This window comes from Vanessa cardui, chromosome 18 (genome assembly GCF_905220365.1).
Source record: "Vanessa cardui chromosome 18, ilVanCard2.1, whole genome shotgun sequence".
Lineage (NCBI taxonomy): Eukaryota > Metazoa > Arthropoda > Insecta > Lepidoptera > Nymphalidae > Vanessa > Vanessa cardui.
This window is the reverse complement of record NC_061140.1, coordinates 7,265,270-7,282,096: the sequence shown is the minus strand read 5'-3', so window position 1 is coordinate 7,282,096 and position 16,827 is coordinate 7,265,270. Positions and strand designations below refer to the sequence as shown.

General features: G+C 30.4%; 5 protein-coding genes across 5 annotated transcripts; 3 read left to right on the top strand and 2 right to left on the bottom strand.

The window, feature by feature from the left end:
- Positions 1 to 622: 622 nt before the first annotated feature.
- LOC124537501 lies at positions 623 to 1,749 on the top strand. The gene has a single exon (XM_047114371.1). It carries the CDS (start codon positions 805 to 807, stop codon positions 1,639 to 1,641), a length of 837 nt encoding a protein of 278 aa, XP_046970327.1. The 5' UTR covers positions 623 to 804; the 3' UTR covers positions 1,642 to 1,749.
- LOC124537562 lies at positions 1,643 to 2,432 on the top strand. The gene is made up of 2 exons (XM_047114437.1): positions 1,643 to 1,794; positions 1,926 to 2,432. The coding sequence occupies exons 1-2, from the start codon at positions 1,765 to 1,767 to the stop codon at positions 2,430 to 2,432; spliced, it is 537 nt and encodes a 178-aa protein (XP_046970393.1). The 5' UTR covers positions 1,643 to 1,764.
- A 6,531-nt stretch (positions 2,433 to 8,963) lies between these two features.
- LOC124537661 (repetitive proline-rich cell wall protein 2-like) lies at positions 8,964 to 10,206 on the top strand. The gene is made up of 2 exons (XM_047114570.1): positions 8,964 to 9,113; positions 9,193 to 10,206. Exons 1-2 carry the CDS (start codon positions 9,096 to 9,098, stop codon positions 10,132 to 10,134), a joined length of 960 nt encoding a protein of 319 aa, XP_046970526.1. The 5' UTR covers positions 8,964 to 9,095; the 3' UTR covers positions 10,135 to 10,206.
- A 24-nt stretch (positions 10,207 to 10,230) lies between these two features.
- On the bottom strand, positions 10,231 to 10,889 carry LOC124537561 (glycine, alanine and asparagine-rich protein-like). The gene is made up of 2 exons (XM_047114436.1): positions 10,878 to 10,889; positions 10,231 to 10,608 (listed from the first exon to the last, which is right to left on the bottom strand). Exons 1-2 carry the CDS (start codon positions 10,887 to 10,889, stop codon positions 10,231 to 10,233), a joined length of 390 nt encoding a protein of 129 aa, XP_046970392.1.
- Positions 10,890 to 12,162: 1,273 nt separating this feature from the next.
- Positions 12,163 to 13,668, bottom strand: LOC124537664 (keratin, type I cytoskeletal 9-like). The gene is made up of 2 exons (XM_047114578.1): positions 13,500 to 13,668; positions 12,163 to 12,925 (listed from the first exon to the last, which is right to left on the bottom strand). The coding sequence occupies exons 1-2, from the start codon at positions 13,512 to 13,514 to the stop codon at positions 12,266 to 12,268; spliced, it is 675 nt and encodes a 224-aa protein (XP_046970534.1). The 5' UTR covers positions 13,515 to 13,668; the 3' UTR covers positions 12,163 to 12,265.
- Positions 13,669 to 16,827: the final 3,159 nt, after the last annotated feature.

Genomic DNA, 16,827 nt, shown 5'->3' with positions numbered 1-16,827 from the left:
ACGAAATAAATTAGATCATTATTGTTACTTATGAAAATAATTTTGTTCTGTGTTACATATGAGTAAATTCTTATTTATGGCTTTTAAGGAATTCAGATGATGGTGATATTTTTAAGTCAAACTGATTAATGGTAACCTGAAGATTTCAAAATGAAATAAATAACGGATAGTATAAGTGTAAGAGGTAGGAATAATGAGGTCCAATATATTTTATTCCAATATTTTTTACCTACAATTTATATTGATTTTATGTCATCGTTGTCATAACGTTTACGGTGATACGAGTTCATTTTCAGACAATGCCTAGACTAAGGTTATTAAGGTTTTCCCTCCATACATGTCATTGGCAGAATATTATGCGCTAACAAGCGCAGATACATAGATCAGCATTATAGCATTACTAAAAAAAGTTATTAGTACCTTTGCTTCACCATGTATTTGGCGTGCAAATGCTCAAAATGAGAGTTCCGTTTCACATAAATATATCAACCAGAAATGTATAAATTATGATACATACGTCTTAATATGTTCAAAAATTTGTTCAAACGCAAAAAAAGTAAGTGCTAAATGATATATTTTTTACAATTATCATTCGTATTAATATTATTATTTTTAGGAGTAAAGCTAGGAAAAATAAGGCCAAAGAAGAAAAGAACTTGCTGTCAAAGATGTAGACGTAGAATTCTTAGATGGTGTTGCAGAAGAATAAAACGATGCATCAAAAAGAACGTTTTCGGTATACCAGATCCACAGATTAGAGATAATCTGAAACTTAATAAAAGTGAAGAGGCTCTCAATAAAGATATGGATAAACTTTCCACTAAAAAGCCAATAATCACACTTTTCAAAAATTATATGTACAAATCGACAAAAAGTATTCCGATGAAAAATGCATTTATTGATGAAGTTGATAAATATTTTGAACCTAAATCGTTGGGAAGATTGAAATCACTTATCACCGATTTTAAAGAAAGAAATTTATCTCTCGATATATTAAAAGATTCCAAATTATTTTTAAATAAAGAAGAAAAGAGTAGGTTTAATAAATTTGCCAAGAAATATGAAAATAAAAGTGCATTGCTTAAAAGTTACGAAAACTTGAGACAAAAGGTTACCTTGACTCCATCAAAAAGTATTATATTTCGAAATATGATTAATGATTATAAAAAGGGTAATTTCTCCTTTACTCAGCTATCTGATAAACAGATAATGGACATAAATAAAATGAACAGTCAAGATCTCAATAAGTTATTAGATCAATTCGAATCTAAGAAAAATAAGAATAATATTTTCAAAAACATAGACAGTAAGAAAATAAATTCAAAATTTAAAAATTATTCACTAACAAATTTGGACTTCTTAAAAAACATTAATAGCGACGAATTGAAAAAACAATTTTCACTGACTGCATCAAAACATAAGATGTTAGGAAATATGATTGAAGATTACAAGAAAGGGAAAATTTCACTAACAGCATTACAGAATGACTTAAAAAATGACAAGAAAATTTTAAATAAAGAAAACTTAAACCAAATGTTAAAATATTATAAGGAGCAAAAATCGAAACACCAGCCAATTGTGAAACAATCTAAATTTAAACAGCTTAAGTCTGATCTGAGGGCAAAAATTGATTTCTTGTGATTTTAATTTACCCACTACAATTAAAGAAAAAGGCATTCATCTGACATTTCAAAATTTGAATATCACTGTAGTAAGAACAAAATTAATTAAAACTATATTTTCACGTTGTTTTTGATAAGAGACATGTTTACAACGTATGGTGCATTTACTATGGTTAGAATAAGCATTTGTTTTATTTAGTGTTGAATGTGTTTTATATGTTTTAATGATGAAAATATTTATGTAGAGTTTTCATAAGTCTTAAAAATTTGAGTCGTATCAAAACTTATCAAATACTTTTGCAGATTTGGATAACGATAATACCTTCGATAATAATTAACGCTAACGATTGTGGTAAAGATAGTATTGAAACGCAAAGTAAAGCACCTGGTCAAAAACTCAGTTATTTAGAAAGTACAGAACAAGTGAAGAAAGAAAGAAAAAGAAAGCGGTGCTGTCCTTATAACTTTGATGGAAAATTATGTAGAACGGTAGGCGATAGAGTTTTGTGTGGATATAATAGAAATGTAGGTGGACCAGAAAATGATGAAGATTTAGTATTACAAAATGGCTGTCGTATAAGGAAAGGAAGGTTAGAATGTGGGTACAACGAACCGCCATTTTTAAATTCTCGAAGGCCTCCAGTTTCTGATTATGCTTTGCCAGAAGAGACTGACAATAACCTTATCGAATTGGATGTTTCAAGTAAAGAAGAAAAAATTCAAAAACTGAATTTATTGAGTACAGATAAACCAAAACTAACCACCCGATGTGTTGAGATCAAGGAACGCATTGTTTGTAGACAAATATAACGTTAAATATGAAACTTCTGTATTATTTATTAAGCGCCTGTAATTTTTAAAAGGCAAATACTAAATACACAATAATTGCTCTTTAGATTTCAAATAATACGATACCAAGACCTAACTAAGAAAATTATTAGATTTTATCAAAAATGTGTTCAATTTATATATAACACTGATGTTTCATTAGTGCATGACTCCTTAATTGTCATGTATCAAACATTAAGCAATCATTAGAATCGTAACGTAAAAAAAAAGGATAAAATAAAACGAATACTTATACAATATTTAACTATTATAAATCTTTAATATATTTCAATAAATAAGACAAGACAGACATATGTAATGTTATTTTAAAGTCGAAGTTTTATCCTGATTGCAGTTTGTATTGTCTAGTGATGTTGACTTGCTTACACCACTATTATTCTTCCGTTCGCGTAATTTTGAATTTGCAGTAGTAATTTTTTTCAGTCATACCAAATTTAGTCGAAAAATTCTTGATCAAACGTGTTCAGACAACTGTCACATTAAATAGCAACCCCAAAAGGTCTTAGATTCCTGGATTCTCAAGGCCGTTGCAGACGTGACGAATTGAACAGCCGGAGTGCCGATGAAATGCCCAGGCCATTCCATATTTGTAACAATACAGTTATTTTTAAAAGCCACTTCTGACCTCATTTTAAGAAATCATTTATGGATATTGAACGTTGTTTGAATAACATTATAATGTTTCTATACAGTCATATGCACTTATTGTAAGTAAACTAATGACCTCTAATAACCTAATTATTATATTTTGCAAATTGCATGCTTGTATAACTAAAGTATGTTATGAGATTTTATATAAATTGAACCAATTAATCAAACCTATTTACTTAAAGTAGGTCAACTGGATCATAATTTAAATTACAATGGCAAAATTATATAGCATTTTATTATTTACATAAATAATCGGTACAATTTTGTTTACTATATAACTTTATAATATTAATCATTCTATTCGAAGATTAAAAATGTATGTCAAATCGTCCTATTAAAGCGTTTATATTTTATCATTTGATTTTCCAATTTTCTTATAATTCCGTAGAACTTGTAGCGTTAAATAAAAATTAATACAGTTATTAAATATGTTTACTGAATAATATCACAACAATATAACAAATAAATATCTTGTATTTCAACATCACAGTAATAAAAGAGGGCGTCTTGTATTACATCGGTTTCTTTTATATCGCATGTATTGTCAAGTAATTAATTTACTTTCATTCCGACAGGAAATCTAGCGCGTCCAATGACCCTTCCAGACCCGGAGTCTCGTCGTCGGCGAAGAATCCAAATAGTTCCTTCAGAATTCTCGTTTCCCTGTCTTCTTTTGGGAATAAGTAGTCCAAGAATTTGGTGATCGCATCTGCCATACTCCTTCCTTCAGTCTCAGTACCGATAAATCCTTGCGTAATACTGTTGAATACATTACAAGAGCACAAAGTGAATAACAAAGTAAAGGTCGTTGTTATTAAAATTATTTTTCCAGGTTTCATGGTTCTGAAACAATAAACATATATATATATTTATTATTCGTGATTGTGATAATTTCTTAATTGATGTCATACTTAAAATGGTAGGGCTTTGAACATGCTCGTCTGGGTAGGTACCACCCACTACATATCCGATGATATTCGACCGCTAAACAACGGTACTCAGTATTGTTGTGTTTCGGTTTGAAGGGTGAGTGAGGTAGTTTAACTACAGGAACAAGGGACATAACGTCTTAGTTCCCAAGATTGGTGGCACATTGGTGTTGTAAGGAATAGTTGAGATTTCTTACAGCGACATTGTGTATGAGCGATGGTGACCACTTACTATCAGGTGGGCTGTGTGTTCGTCCACTAACCTATGCCATAAAATATATATAACATAAAGTCTTATAGATACTTCGATGTAGACATTATGATACTGGTTTGGTAAATAAATTTATGAATTGATAAATAAATACTATTGTTTTGAATTAAATAATCATGACTTGTGCCTTACCTAACCTAGTTAAGGTAGCTAGGTTAAGGTTACAGTTTTATTCTTGCAAGACCAAGTATAAATTATTCAATCAAATATTCGTTATTTGTATGGTGGTACTGTTATGTGCAAGCCGATTTTGATAGGTACTAACCACCTACATATACTAACGACGCGACCCGGCTTCGCACATGTGCAATGCTGATACTAAATATACTATAGTACATTGAGAATGTCTAATTTATTCGTGTTTTATTACTATACTGTCCACGTATTATATACAAAAATTTTCCCCTCGAAACACTTTGTCTAGTAAAAACTGCATTGCGTTGCGTAATTTTAAAGATCTAAGCATGCATAGGGATGACTTAGGGGAAGGAAAAAAATAATTACACAAATTGAAGATCAAAGTTAGGAAAATGAATATTAGTATAACTACATCAAATAAATTAAAAATGTAAATCTATAGGTAAATTCATTGTTTAATTATGCATTCATATAGCGTTATCACTTTATGTAAATTGATTTGATTTGCTTTCCTTTGAGAAAATTATGTACCTAGATACAAATAGATTTAAAAATATGAACAATTATTTGTCATAAGAAAGACTAATAGCGTCCATGACAGATTTACAGATTTAGAACGTTCTGATTTAGTACAAAAAGTAATCTTTTAAAGTCATGAAAATATCCCTCGAAGAATTAAGCAGTTTTTCCTTAATATTTTTCCTCATATTTAACTATGTTAATATTATCAATTAAAAATTTATAAAAGACATAAATATTTCATACTTTTTAATTTATTTGAAATTATGGTCTTTCTAGCACTTCTTAATACTTGTGCAAAAGTTATCAATCACGTATAGGTTTAGTACGACACAACTTAGATGTAGCATAGGCGATTCAATGAAACCGATTACTGCCGATTTACATATCCAATATAAATAGCTCCCTATCGCGACATTCGACGCTATTCGTCGTTATATATTCTCTCGTCAGTTCAACCAGAGACAGCAAGTGTATGTAAATCGACATGTCAAATTGACGAATACATAAGGTCATATGATATTACAAGTTATTACATTTGCTTAAAGATCATATTCACATAAGATAATTTGGATATTGTACTTAATTCCGATGTGATCGTTTTTACGAATTTTGCCGATGCTACATCTAAGTTGTATCCTACTATACAGAAATCCCGATGTGAGTAAAAACTGTGCAGCAAGATTGAAATCTTAGAAATGCAATGTAATGGATTACATTCATACTTACGAGTAGCCATTATAAAGCGTTTAATAAATAAGAAAGCTGATGAAATACGTTATAACTATTTTCTTAGAACTATAATAATTAAAAATCTTTAGAGTATAATTGAGATATCTGTATTGTAAAACAAGATAACGCGCTATAAGGTTAGTATACATTGATGTAGAGATATCACGCACTGCGCAAATAATTTTAAATAAATTGATTCCTTTTTATCCCAATTTTTAAATGCCTTATTTAAGTTTGTAACTGACTCAGAATTGTATATATTTAAATATTTTTTAAAGTTTTACGTTAAAAGTAAATGCTGTTTTGTTTAGTTGTATTAAAATAAATCTTTTTTTTTATGTCATAAATCTTAAATTGATCTTAGATTTAAAGAGTGCTCATAAATTCAACCTTTGGCTATAAACTTAATATTTCAAACTCTTATAAGAACAGATAACACATACGATTTCTTCTCGTGTAATTACTGACCCTGACAGGTATACTCAAGAATGTTTAATGGTCTCGTAAACTATTATTTTTATTTATTGCGTAAAAACTTTCTCGGTACATATAATTTAAGCGGACTTTCTTTTTCGTTACCGCATTATTATAAATATTACTTAATATGCTAATTTTTATTTGGGTATGCTCAAATACTCAAATTTATTTAATGTGTATGAATTTGCGGGGCAGTTTTGAAACGTTAGTTTTGCGTACTTCAGATATCAAAATAACACCTTTTTAATAAACTGATCCTTCTGGTGACCCAAGAGTGTCTTTCATATGTCTTATATGTACTGCTATATCTCATATATACTGTTAACACGCGACTGTCAATAGTGCCAGCATGCCGGGTACTATGTCTAAGTGAAATTTTGGACGGCAAGTTTTTTCCAGAATTGGTGTATCCTTTGTAGGAACTTAGTTCTTTATTGTATATTTTTGAAATTAATTAATTTTACTTCAATTTATATGAACTGTCTTGGTTTTGGTTTTTAATAATAGAAATATTTTAAAAATCGCTGTAATTTTGTTGTTCTTATTAAATAATTTAGATCAAAATAAAAACCTTTTATTCCACAACACATTTTAATTGACATGAAAGTGGTTTATTTATGGTCTAACTTCTCCTGTAGACTGGGGGAACTGTAAGAAGTTTGAGTCTAATTTCAATCACTGGATCTAGGATGTTATGTCCCTGGTATTATAATTACTGTCTCATTGACCCCTCAAACTGGATCTTATCGATGTATCAATATATTTTTTTAACATAAGGGATAAGAGATAATACACGAGCAACAACAATTTTCTTGAATCCTTAATGACACCAAATCAATGCAAATAATTTTAACTTATATTTAACAACAAGATATCCTAGAAAAAAAGTTTAAAGTAAGCCTTACCCAAAAATCTTTAACTACTTCGTAAAAAAATTTTTTTTCACTATGAGCTAGACAAGATACGGCACCTTAATAAAACATCAATAGCTTAAAAAATAATTATCGTAATATTCACTACACATTTAACACATTTTCTGAAATTCCGCATATCCATGACATAAATATATTTGTCACAGTTTCATTTCGTATATCATATGAGGACGAAGATGACTCCACGGAATTAAATGAACGACTGTCGCGTGAATGAACCCACGCCACTTTCTACCACCCGGTTGCCACTTGGGAGTGGTGCTTAATTAGCATTGATTATGAAACACATGCTAACTTAATTCACATAATCTGTGTTACGATTTTGATTCTGTACCACTTATTATAATGTTTTTGAAAGTTCTGACGTAAATAATCTTAGAAGTAATGATCCTTATTTGTCTTCGACGTATATTTGTAGGTATTGTTTATCCGATTGTGATATAATATTTTTTTCTTCTTTTCTTTCGTGATAATTTCACGCAAATAGTTCCGTCAACGTAATTTGCGAATATCGTATAAGATAAATTTTGTTTTCATTTTTTTTAATAGAGATAAATAGAGGCATGCTGGCTACAGTAATTAGGTAAATACACAATTCTATTTATAAATTAATACCAAATTCGATAAATGGTCTGAATATGTACTTCCGATAAAAACTTATGCATTACGCGAACATGTAAAAAAATAAATATTTATTTATCTGTTGAAGTCATTAAAAATTAATATTTCGTTTTAATCGTTTTCTTTTATCAACGATAAATAATAGGTACAGAGGTGTGTCCGGAGAAAGATATTTTTTAAAGTCGTGACTCATACATTAATTATATTTAAAAAACGGGGAAAGGGGATTGCGAACTTTTTTAGAGGATGATAAATATTTTACAATGAATGTATATTATCATTCCGGGCATGCTTTCGAAACCAGTAATTTTACTTTCCAACGATTGTTTACCCTTCTTTCTGTTAACAACTCACGTCCAACTTCTTTGTTGATTTATTCATTAAACTCAACGAAATTTTTAACACATTACAATAACGTACACTATTTTAAATATATGCCTAGATAGTTAACCTTCTTAAAGTTTTATTACAATAGCCTACTTTAAAAATATATTACTTTCAATAGTCTACTTTTAAACGATGTAGAAGTATGTAACTGAAGTTATCGATTTCTAATCGAGTACTGCGCAGCGATAAAGGATAACTCGATAGGAATTCATCTTGGAACATGTCATCAGAAGATGATTTCTGTCACATGTGTAACACCAAGAGATATAAATATCGTGACAGAAAAAGCTTTCTTTTCTCAATAGGTAAGCTGTAACCAGATGTGTTATTCGAGTTATTATTTATTTTACTTATTAAAGAAAGAGTTGTAGGCAAGTAATGGGGCTCGTAAAAAAATCGTTAAACTAAATTGATCGTTATATAACTGATCGAACCGACTATTATTCCTCATTCTAAGCTATTATCTTACATAATATAGATACATAAACATACTGCAGTGGAACCTCAGTAAGTCGAATTCAAATTTAGAGGCGAAAAGAAAAATTATTATTAATGACAATTTTAAATAATATGGTGACTTAAACTGGTTATACATAAAAATTATATAAAATATTTTTTTCGCCAAAGAAAACCAATTCCTGGCTTGCTTTCGCGAAAAATTATTCAAAATCTATGAACACTAATAAACAGTATTATTAATACTATACGTTGATATTTTTCAACGAATTGATAATTTATATCTCATTAAAATTCAGTATTAAATGTTATAACTGAGATATTCTCAATTGTTTTGCAATGATTTTTCCTTGTCCCAGTTTACTAAGAAGAAATGGTAGCGTGTTTTAGGTCCTAATGATCTTTTTGCGTTATGATAGCACATTGAATACAATAAGACAAAGTTTATTTAAAGGATTGCTAATGAATTGATATTTCATATTTCTTGTGTTGTTCAAGCAATAAGTTGAATATGAATTTTTTGACACAGGTATTCAGTGAATTATTGTTTTAACTTCTTTTAATATTTATTTATTTTTTGAATTTAAATGTCATTATATTTTTTTTAGGTTTCGATCGTTATTTTAACCATACAGTGTTGTGAAATAGTGTGCAGACCTCATCATCAATTTAAACATGGAATACAAAAAAGTTTTCATTTTGAAATAATACCCGTACCATTTAAGCAATTTAGTTTTGTATTGGAAAAAATAATTCCATTCGGGAAGTTTGAATTAAAACATGATATCCACAAACGGCAGATTGTAGAGTCTGAAATATCTCCAATATCTAACGAGATACCAGTTGCTAATGTGGCAATCGAGGAAATCAATAAAACACCACCAATTGAAATACTGGATAAGAAAGAAGAAAAATTGGTGCCTGAAGTAATTATTACTACAATAATAAAGCCTGTCGAAGAAGCAAAAGTAGAAGAATCTGAAGTTGTTATAACACCTGAGAAAGAGGGCGATATTATAAAACAATCTAGTGAAGTATTAATAACTGAGGAAATAATACCGAAACCTGTGGAAGTTGTTCCTCAACCTGGTCCGGTTATCGAAATAACGCCAAAGCCTTTGGAAGTTCCACCACCAGTCGAACAGCCTGTTGTGCAAAATGTGGTAGTAAGTACTCCTATAGAAAGTACAGTGCCACCACTGAGTAATGTAAACTTTATAAGCCCGGTACTAAATAAGATACCGGTTATACCTATATTGCATACGGACATATCAAAAATACCTTTGAGTGGCATATCATATCCAATTCCGTCGCCGGTTCCCGTTCCTGAAGTCATAATTTCACCTCCACCACCACCGCCACCACCGGTAAAAGAACCACCAGTAAAAGAACCACCAGTAGTTAAAGAAGAAACTCCAAATATTTTTGTTAAAGGTTCTCGATTTGTGTTATACTTTGGTTCGATGATGCTTCAAATGCTATCACAGCTTGTGAATGGGCGAATTAATTTAAATCAACCTTTACCAGCAGTCCTACCAGAATTGCAATAAATAAAATATTTTGTAATATTTTTTTGTACAAATTAGCTTTATTGTAACCAATAATAATAAGTATCGATAAAACTTTTGTTTTTCAATAAATTATCATTAAAATCTACCAAACCCTCCTTGACCACCACGTCCATTATTTTGTCCAAATCCACCACCACCACGCCCATTGTTTTGTCCAAATCCACCACCACCACGACCATTGTTTTGTCCAAATCCACCATTACCACGTCCATTATTTTGTCCAAATCCACCATTACCACGTTCATTATTTTGTCCAAATCCACCATTACCACGTCCATTGTTTTGTCCAAATCCGCCGCCTCCAAAGTTATTTCCAAATCCTCCGGGACCACTTTGCCTACCAGGTCTACCATTATTTCCTCCTCTTCCAAAACCACCTCCTCTTTCAAAACCACCATCGTAAGCGGTGATTGCGCATATTATAGCAAATAATATTGCTATTACGAAAATTATCTGGAAAAATAAGATATTTTTGGTTACGAGCATAATTAAGTTTTTATAAAAAATATTAATTTATTTTTTTATGTAATTTATTTAATGGCAAAGGTGAAATAGCTATTGTCTGTTATAGTTTTAATATTTAGTATAGTTATAGTTGAATATCACATAATTTTTTTCAAAGAAATAAAATTTAATTTTTAATTTTGCTTAAATAAACTAAAATTTTTGATTTACGAAAGTTACTTCTTTGTAATTTAATAATAGCATATTATCAAACTTACTTTAGACGCCATTTTGAATTATATAATATGTAACGCGATTGCACATCAGTTGTAGAGTGTGACAAACTTCTTCAAATATCAATCCTTATATATAATATCCATAAGTCTATATATAGACAGTCTCCTTACGTGTATATCAAATTAATAAAATGATGTGAAAATCAAACAGATCAACACATATCATGTTAACACATCTCAGATTTTTTTTAACATTAAACGATGATTTAGAGTTAGTGAATTTAAACAAGTCAATCCGCATATTGATTTTATAAAATTGTTGAAGAAAAGTAAGTAAGTGGTCCTCGCTTTGGGCTCTCTTGGGAATTATCTATCTCATCTACTTCGAGATAGTATTTAATGCCAATTAGCAGGGTCATTCATAGTGTTTGAGGCCAACGCGATGTTTTGTGAAGCCTGTTACAATGGACGGTAATAATTTAAACCATTAGTTTGTTATTGAGCTCTATTAAAATTTAAAAAAATAATTTTTGTTAATTTATTATAATTGTCTTTTATTTTGTTTTACCAATTACTGATAATAATTTTATATTTTTATGTGTACGTATACTGTTTACTGTTACCAGCTTTGTTTTTATATGAGTAAAGTTAGTATATGAGCAAAAGTGAATACAGATTGTCGTTAATTATTATTTAATCCTGTACGATAGTTCCGCTCAGCTTAATTTATTATAATAATGATTATATATTATAAAAATTTGTACTGAACATCGTACACAGTACAACAAAAAAATATACATTTTTCCTCATGACATAATATTATTGATATTTGTTTTTTTTTTACCAAATCGAAATCGTAAAAGTCGAATGGAAACGAATCAAATATTATGTTTGTTATGGTTTTCGTACAAATTCACAGTTACGTGTGAGTTTTGTTTAGTAAATATTTGCATTTTAATTTAATGAAAATATCAAAATACGTTTATATTGCAATTATATAGATATTACTAGCGACCCACCCCGGCGATGCATGGCTGCAATGCTGATACTAAATATACGTCAGAATTTGTTTCCTTACGACATCACATTAGAAAGTTCTAAAATAATCAGTATTTCATTACTATATTGTCCATGTATTTTATTGAGAAACCGCATCAAAATCCGCTGTGTACTTTAAAAGATCTGAGCATCCACAGGGACAGACAACGGTAAGCGACTTTGTTTTATACTATCTAATGATGATAATGATAATTATATATGTGATGTATATTAAGTTTATTAGGTGTATGTGTGTTAATGAAACATACTCAAAAAGAAAAAAAAATAGTCAGTTCATAAAATAGATTTATTCTGGAGAAAATTAAGTCGTTTATATTAAATGATTACTTATAGTTTTATATGTAAATTATATATTCAAATTATTCGCACGGTTAACGGCCATAGCCACCGGATTTACTTCCATGGCTGCCGCCGTTGGATCCGCCTTGACTTCCAGACGCACCTTGGCCGCCGCGTCCACTGTCATTTCCACCGCCATTTTTTCCTCCTTGGGAACCAGAGCTACCCGAACCACTTGAACTACCGGATCCGCTTTGTCCACCTAAACCACTCCCACTTTGCCCTCTAGATCCTTGACTTCCGCTACCACCACTGGGTCCACTTTGACCTTCTTGGCCTCCTTGCTGACTTCCAGGTCCACCTTGCTGACCTCCAGGTCCACCTTGCTGACCTCCAGGTCCACCTTGCTGACCTCCAGATCCACCTTGCTGACCACCAGGTCCACCTTGATGACTTCCAGGTCCACCTTGCTGACCTCCAGGTCCACCTTGCTGACCTCCAGGTCCACCTTGATGTCTTCCAGGTCCCCCTTGTCCTTCAGATGAACCTTGATCTTGTTTTCCATGGTCGTGGCTACCACCTGGACCATCTGAACCTATTTCTTTTCTAGATGCCACGTTACTTCCACCAGAAGAGTCGCCATTTGAACCACCCTGTCGGCCTGAGCTGCTGGAGCCACTTCCATAGCCTTTAGGATTTTCACCCAAAGTTGTAGCAATTAGGGCAGCTGCCACGGTTAGAATAAGTAAAGTCTGGAAGTCATAGACATTAATCAACTTTAGTTTTATCCATTAGTCATAAAGTTAATAAAAAAATTAAAGAAAGATTGTTATAGATTATGCCTTAATAATAATAATTATAATAAAAAAAAATATTCTAAATTACGTTATTATTGTATTTCGTGAGAAACACTTTCTATCGAAACTGAAGAAGTATTTTTTGTTAGTTTGAGCAGCTGAGAATACAAATAGGGGGGGATATTACGTCTTTCTGTTTGACGACCGAGAAGTTTTTTTTTTTAAGATTTCTTAGACATGATAATTATTCGTAGTTCCTATAAGACTTATTATTTCAGCAAATAAATTTTAACTGCATAACAACTTTAAAATTAACTGATAAATTCCGTCAAAACTTTTGGACAATAAGATTTACAATATTTGTTATTATATTATGCATTACTTTTAACTTATAAATAAAAATCTTACAGGGAATTGCAACACAGAACCTAATTTCTATTTATAAATATTTATGTGCATATTTTCAATACGACTTAAAATAATTATTAATAATATATTAATAAATTATTTGATATATAAGTTAACCTACCTTAACTAGTGCCATTGTGGGTCAGATATACGAGTGAGCCTCATTTCAAATCATTTATATAGATGCGGATTAATGTATTCCATTCATTAGTTGATACATTCTCACGAGGAGAATAACTTTGTTAAGTTATGACGTTTTTCCTATTAAGCTATAATAATAGCCGTCTTTTGCACTAATATTTTAACACAACTTGTAAACTACTGTTATTAGGCTTATTTTTATATAAATATATAATCGGATTTATTTTGTATGCATTCTTAGACTATTCATCAGGAATAATAATTTTGTACCTTCGGTTAAAAAAAAAACTGTATTTCATTCCTATAGTGTTATTTATTTATGTATAAAATTCAGTAGAACCCGAAGAGCCTGTTCAAATAACGTCAATGGGATCTCTATGATGGAACATCTTTTGGTGCAACTTGGTGGTAAAACCGACTCAAATGCCCTGGTGACCCCTCACTACTGTTGATCTCTACTTATTTGTGTGTACTTGGCGAGAAAAACTTATATTCATTTTGGTAACGCAGCTTTATCTTTGAATTTATTTAAATTATATAATATCACGCATCTGCAGGATCTCCTGTGACGTCCATATAGTTAGCCATCTAATCTATAAGTCAAGCAATGAATCATAGAATTGTTTGATACTTGTTTTCTGACGTTATCTAAACAACGATTAATGGATGTAAATTTTATATTTAGATTGAGAACCTGAAACCTAATGAAATCTATTTGAATATTAATTTGCTATTAATAAAGTTTTGAATATTTATGTCTATTATATAGACTAACTACTCGATATTTGTCAAATATGTAAATATTACATGCATTTTTTTATTATATAGGTTCCAAATGGGTCACCTGATGCTAAGTGCTCACCATAAATAACTACAGCGGCGCTCTAAGAACCAGCCTTGGGAACTAAGAAGTTTTGTTCCTAGTGCCTGTAGTTATACTGGTTCAATCACGTTTTAAACTGTAACACAACAATACTGAGTACTGCGGTTTGAAGGTAGAAAATCTGATTAGTACGTACCAAGACGAGCTACAAAACCTACCACTAAAAAAATATATATAAATGAACAAACATAACTGCCTGCGTATCGTAGATTATATAATTTATACGACCTTGCATTTAATCTATATTTATGTCGCATGCAAGAAAATCTTTCCGATTACTTATCTCAATATAAATAGTATATAATTGGTCATGTAACGTCAATCCATTTGTATTGAAATAGCTTTACATAGTGATAATTAACTTGTACATAATTTATTGCTTTCAATATCCGCTTTAATTTTTAATGATCTTAAGGGGCCAAACTCGTCTAACTAATTCGTACATTCTTATTTCTTTGCCACAGTAATCGAGTGTTGATTTAATCGAAATTGGATAATAAGGAAACTGTCTCAAATTAGCAGAGTAACACAACAAGCAATAGTTTAATTTCCATTGATTTAATTTGTAACAAAAGGGAGTATTATGCCAAGACATAAACGTAATAATTATCTGTGGAATTGATATTAATTTCGTATTTATGATAATATATTTGAAAGTATACCTGGGCTTTAGGTGGGTAGGGTCTATTCAGATGTCCTTTAATGGTTAGTACTACAGGTTTACTATATGAAAGGCATATTATTCGATACAAGATTTTGTAGATGATAAAAAAGCTTGGAATTAATACGTGTTGACTTCCAGGCAGGATACATTACATACCTATATAATTGTATTTAAATAATATGATTGTATTTTTTAAATGTTGAAAAAGAGTAACTATTCTTGCCGGTTCTTCTCGGTAGAATCTACATTCCGAAGCGGTGGTAGCTTCATTTAATTGTTAAATGACGATTCAAAAGTGCTTGTAAAATCCCACTTGAATAGAGTTTATTTTGATTTTGATATAGAAACTAATTAATAGAAATCCGATACTCAGCCTAGTATGATAACAATATTTATTGAAATGTTCTATTAATAAGTAGAGCATAAAAAGCAAATTTGATTTATTTTTTGTAATATCAGGTTAAAATAATATTATAGTGACCCAAAAAAAAAACGAATATTTGTTGGTATTTAAGTTTAAAATATACGTAGTCCTTTCATAAATAAAACAAAGAAAGAGTTTTTCATTAAGAACTTTAATTTAAATATATTAAAAAATCACACACAAAAAAATTATTCAAACAAACCAAATTTGATTTTGCAATATGTCAATTTATTCTTTCTTAAGATTCGACTTTTCTTTGATTTCCTTTTTGATGAAGTAGTTCACTTCTGGGTACGGGTACGTTGGCCTATAATGAGCTTCCCAAAAGTAGTACGGGAACGTGAATAGTCCAGGGAAATGTGGTCGCCCACTTTCGATTAAGAACTTATCATCGTATTTGTCCTTGTTTCTGATTGGTTTCAAACGGTCATCGTAAGCACCGTAAATGGGTCGCCAGATTTCTTCTTTTTCACGTTCCTTGAACTCGAGTCTGTCTTCGTACGGTCTGCATGACACCGAAAGAAATATACAAGTTAAAAGTAAATACAGGGATATCATTTTCGTATTATTTTTACACGTTATGTTTCAGTACTGTATGTTAACTGAATGCATATGTGGTTTTTGTAAGGTTTTTATGTATTCTTTCAGTTCAATTACGATTATCAGAGATAGGATTTACCATAGACAAAAGTGGTTTTTTATCTGAGTCCTTGTGTCAGCTATGAAAAAGTATAATTGCTTTTCTTGAACGAATGGTTTTTCCAGATTGCACAGTAAGTGTTAATATTTTCTAATTATAAAATTTAGGTTAACGTTTTATTTTAATTTGAAATATTCAGTTATTGGCAAATGGCTATTTATGGTAAGAGATGACAATCGTCGATGAATTTTGACCCTTTAAGAAATATTAACCATAATAATCATTGTGCCACCGGACTAATTGAAATTAAAACGTTACTTGGGAACTAAGATGTCGTGCCTTGTGGCACTTGCCAATTGCCCTTAAAATAGTTACTTATTTTTTAATTAAAATTTAACAATATGCTATGTGTATTGTATATGTTATATGTGTATTTATTATAATGATTTATGAATACTTATTTTTATAGTGTCATAAATGAACTATTCGTTTTAACAAGATAATTTGAAAGATACTCCATTTAAAAGCTAGATAATATTCTTATTATAATATGAGTATATATTTCACTTTGTCGTATTCACAATGTCGTAACGTAGCGTTAAGGTAAACAAGTTAAGAAATTGCAATAGTGAATATAACTTCTATATATGTCCATGAATAATGAGAAATGTTATAAATATACCCATGTATATATTAT

Excerpts from the sequence above, each read along its gene's own strand:
- LOC124537562 (XM_047114437.1), top strand. The coding sequence starts at position 1,765 with ATGTTTACAACGTATGGTGCATTTACTATG. Across the intron at positions 1,795-1,925 it reads CGTATGGTGCATTTACTATG|ATTTGGATAACGATAATACC; the intron begins GTTAGAATAAGC and ends ATACTTTTGCAG.
- LOC124537501 (XM_047114371.1), top strand. The coding sequence starts at position 805 with ATGGATAAACTTTCCACTAAAAAGCCAATAATCACACTTTTCAAAAAT.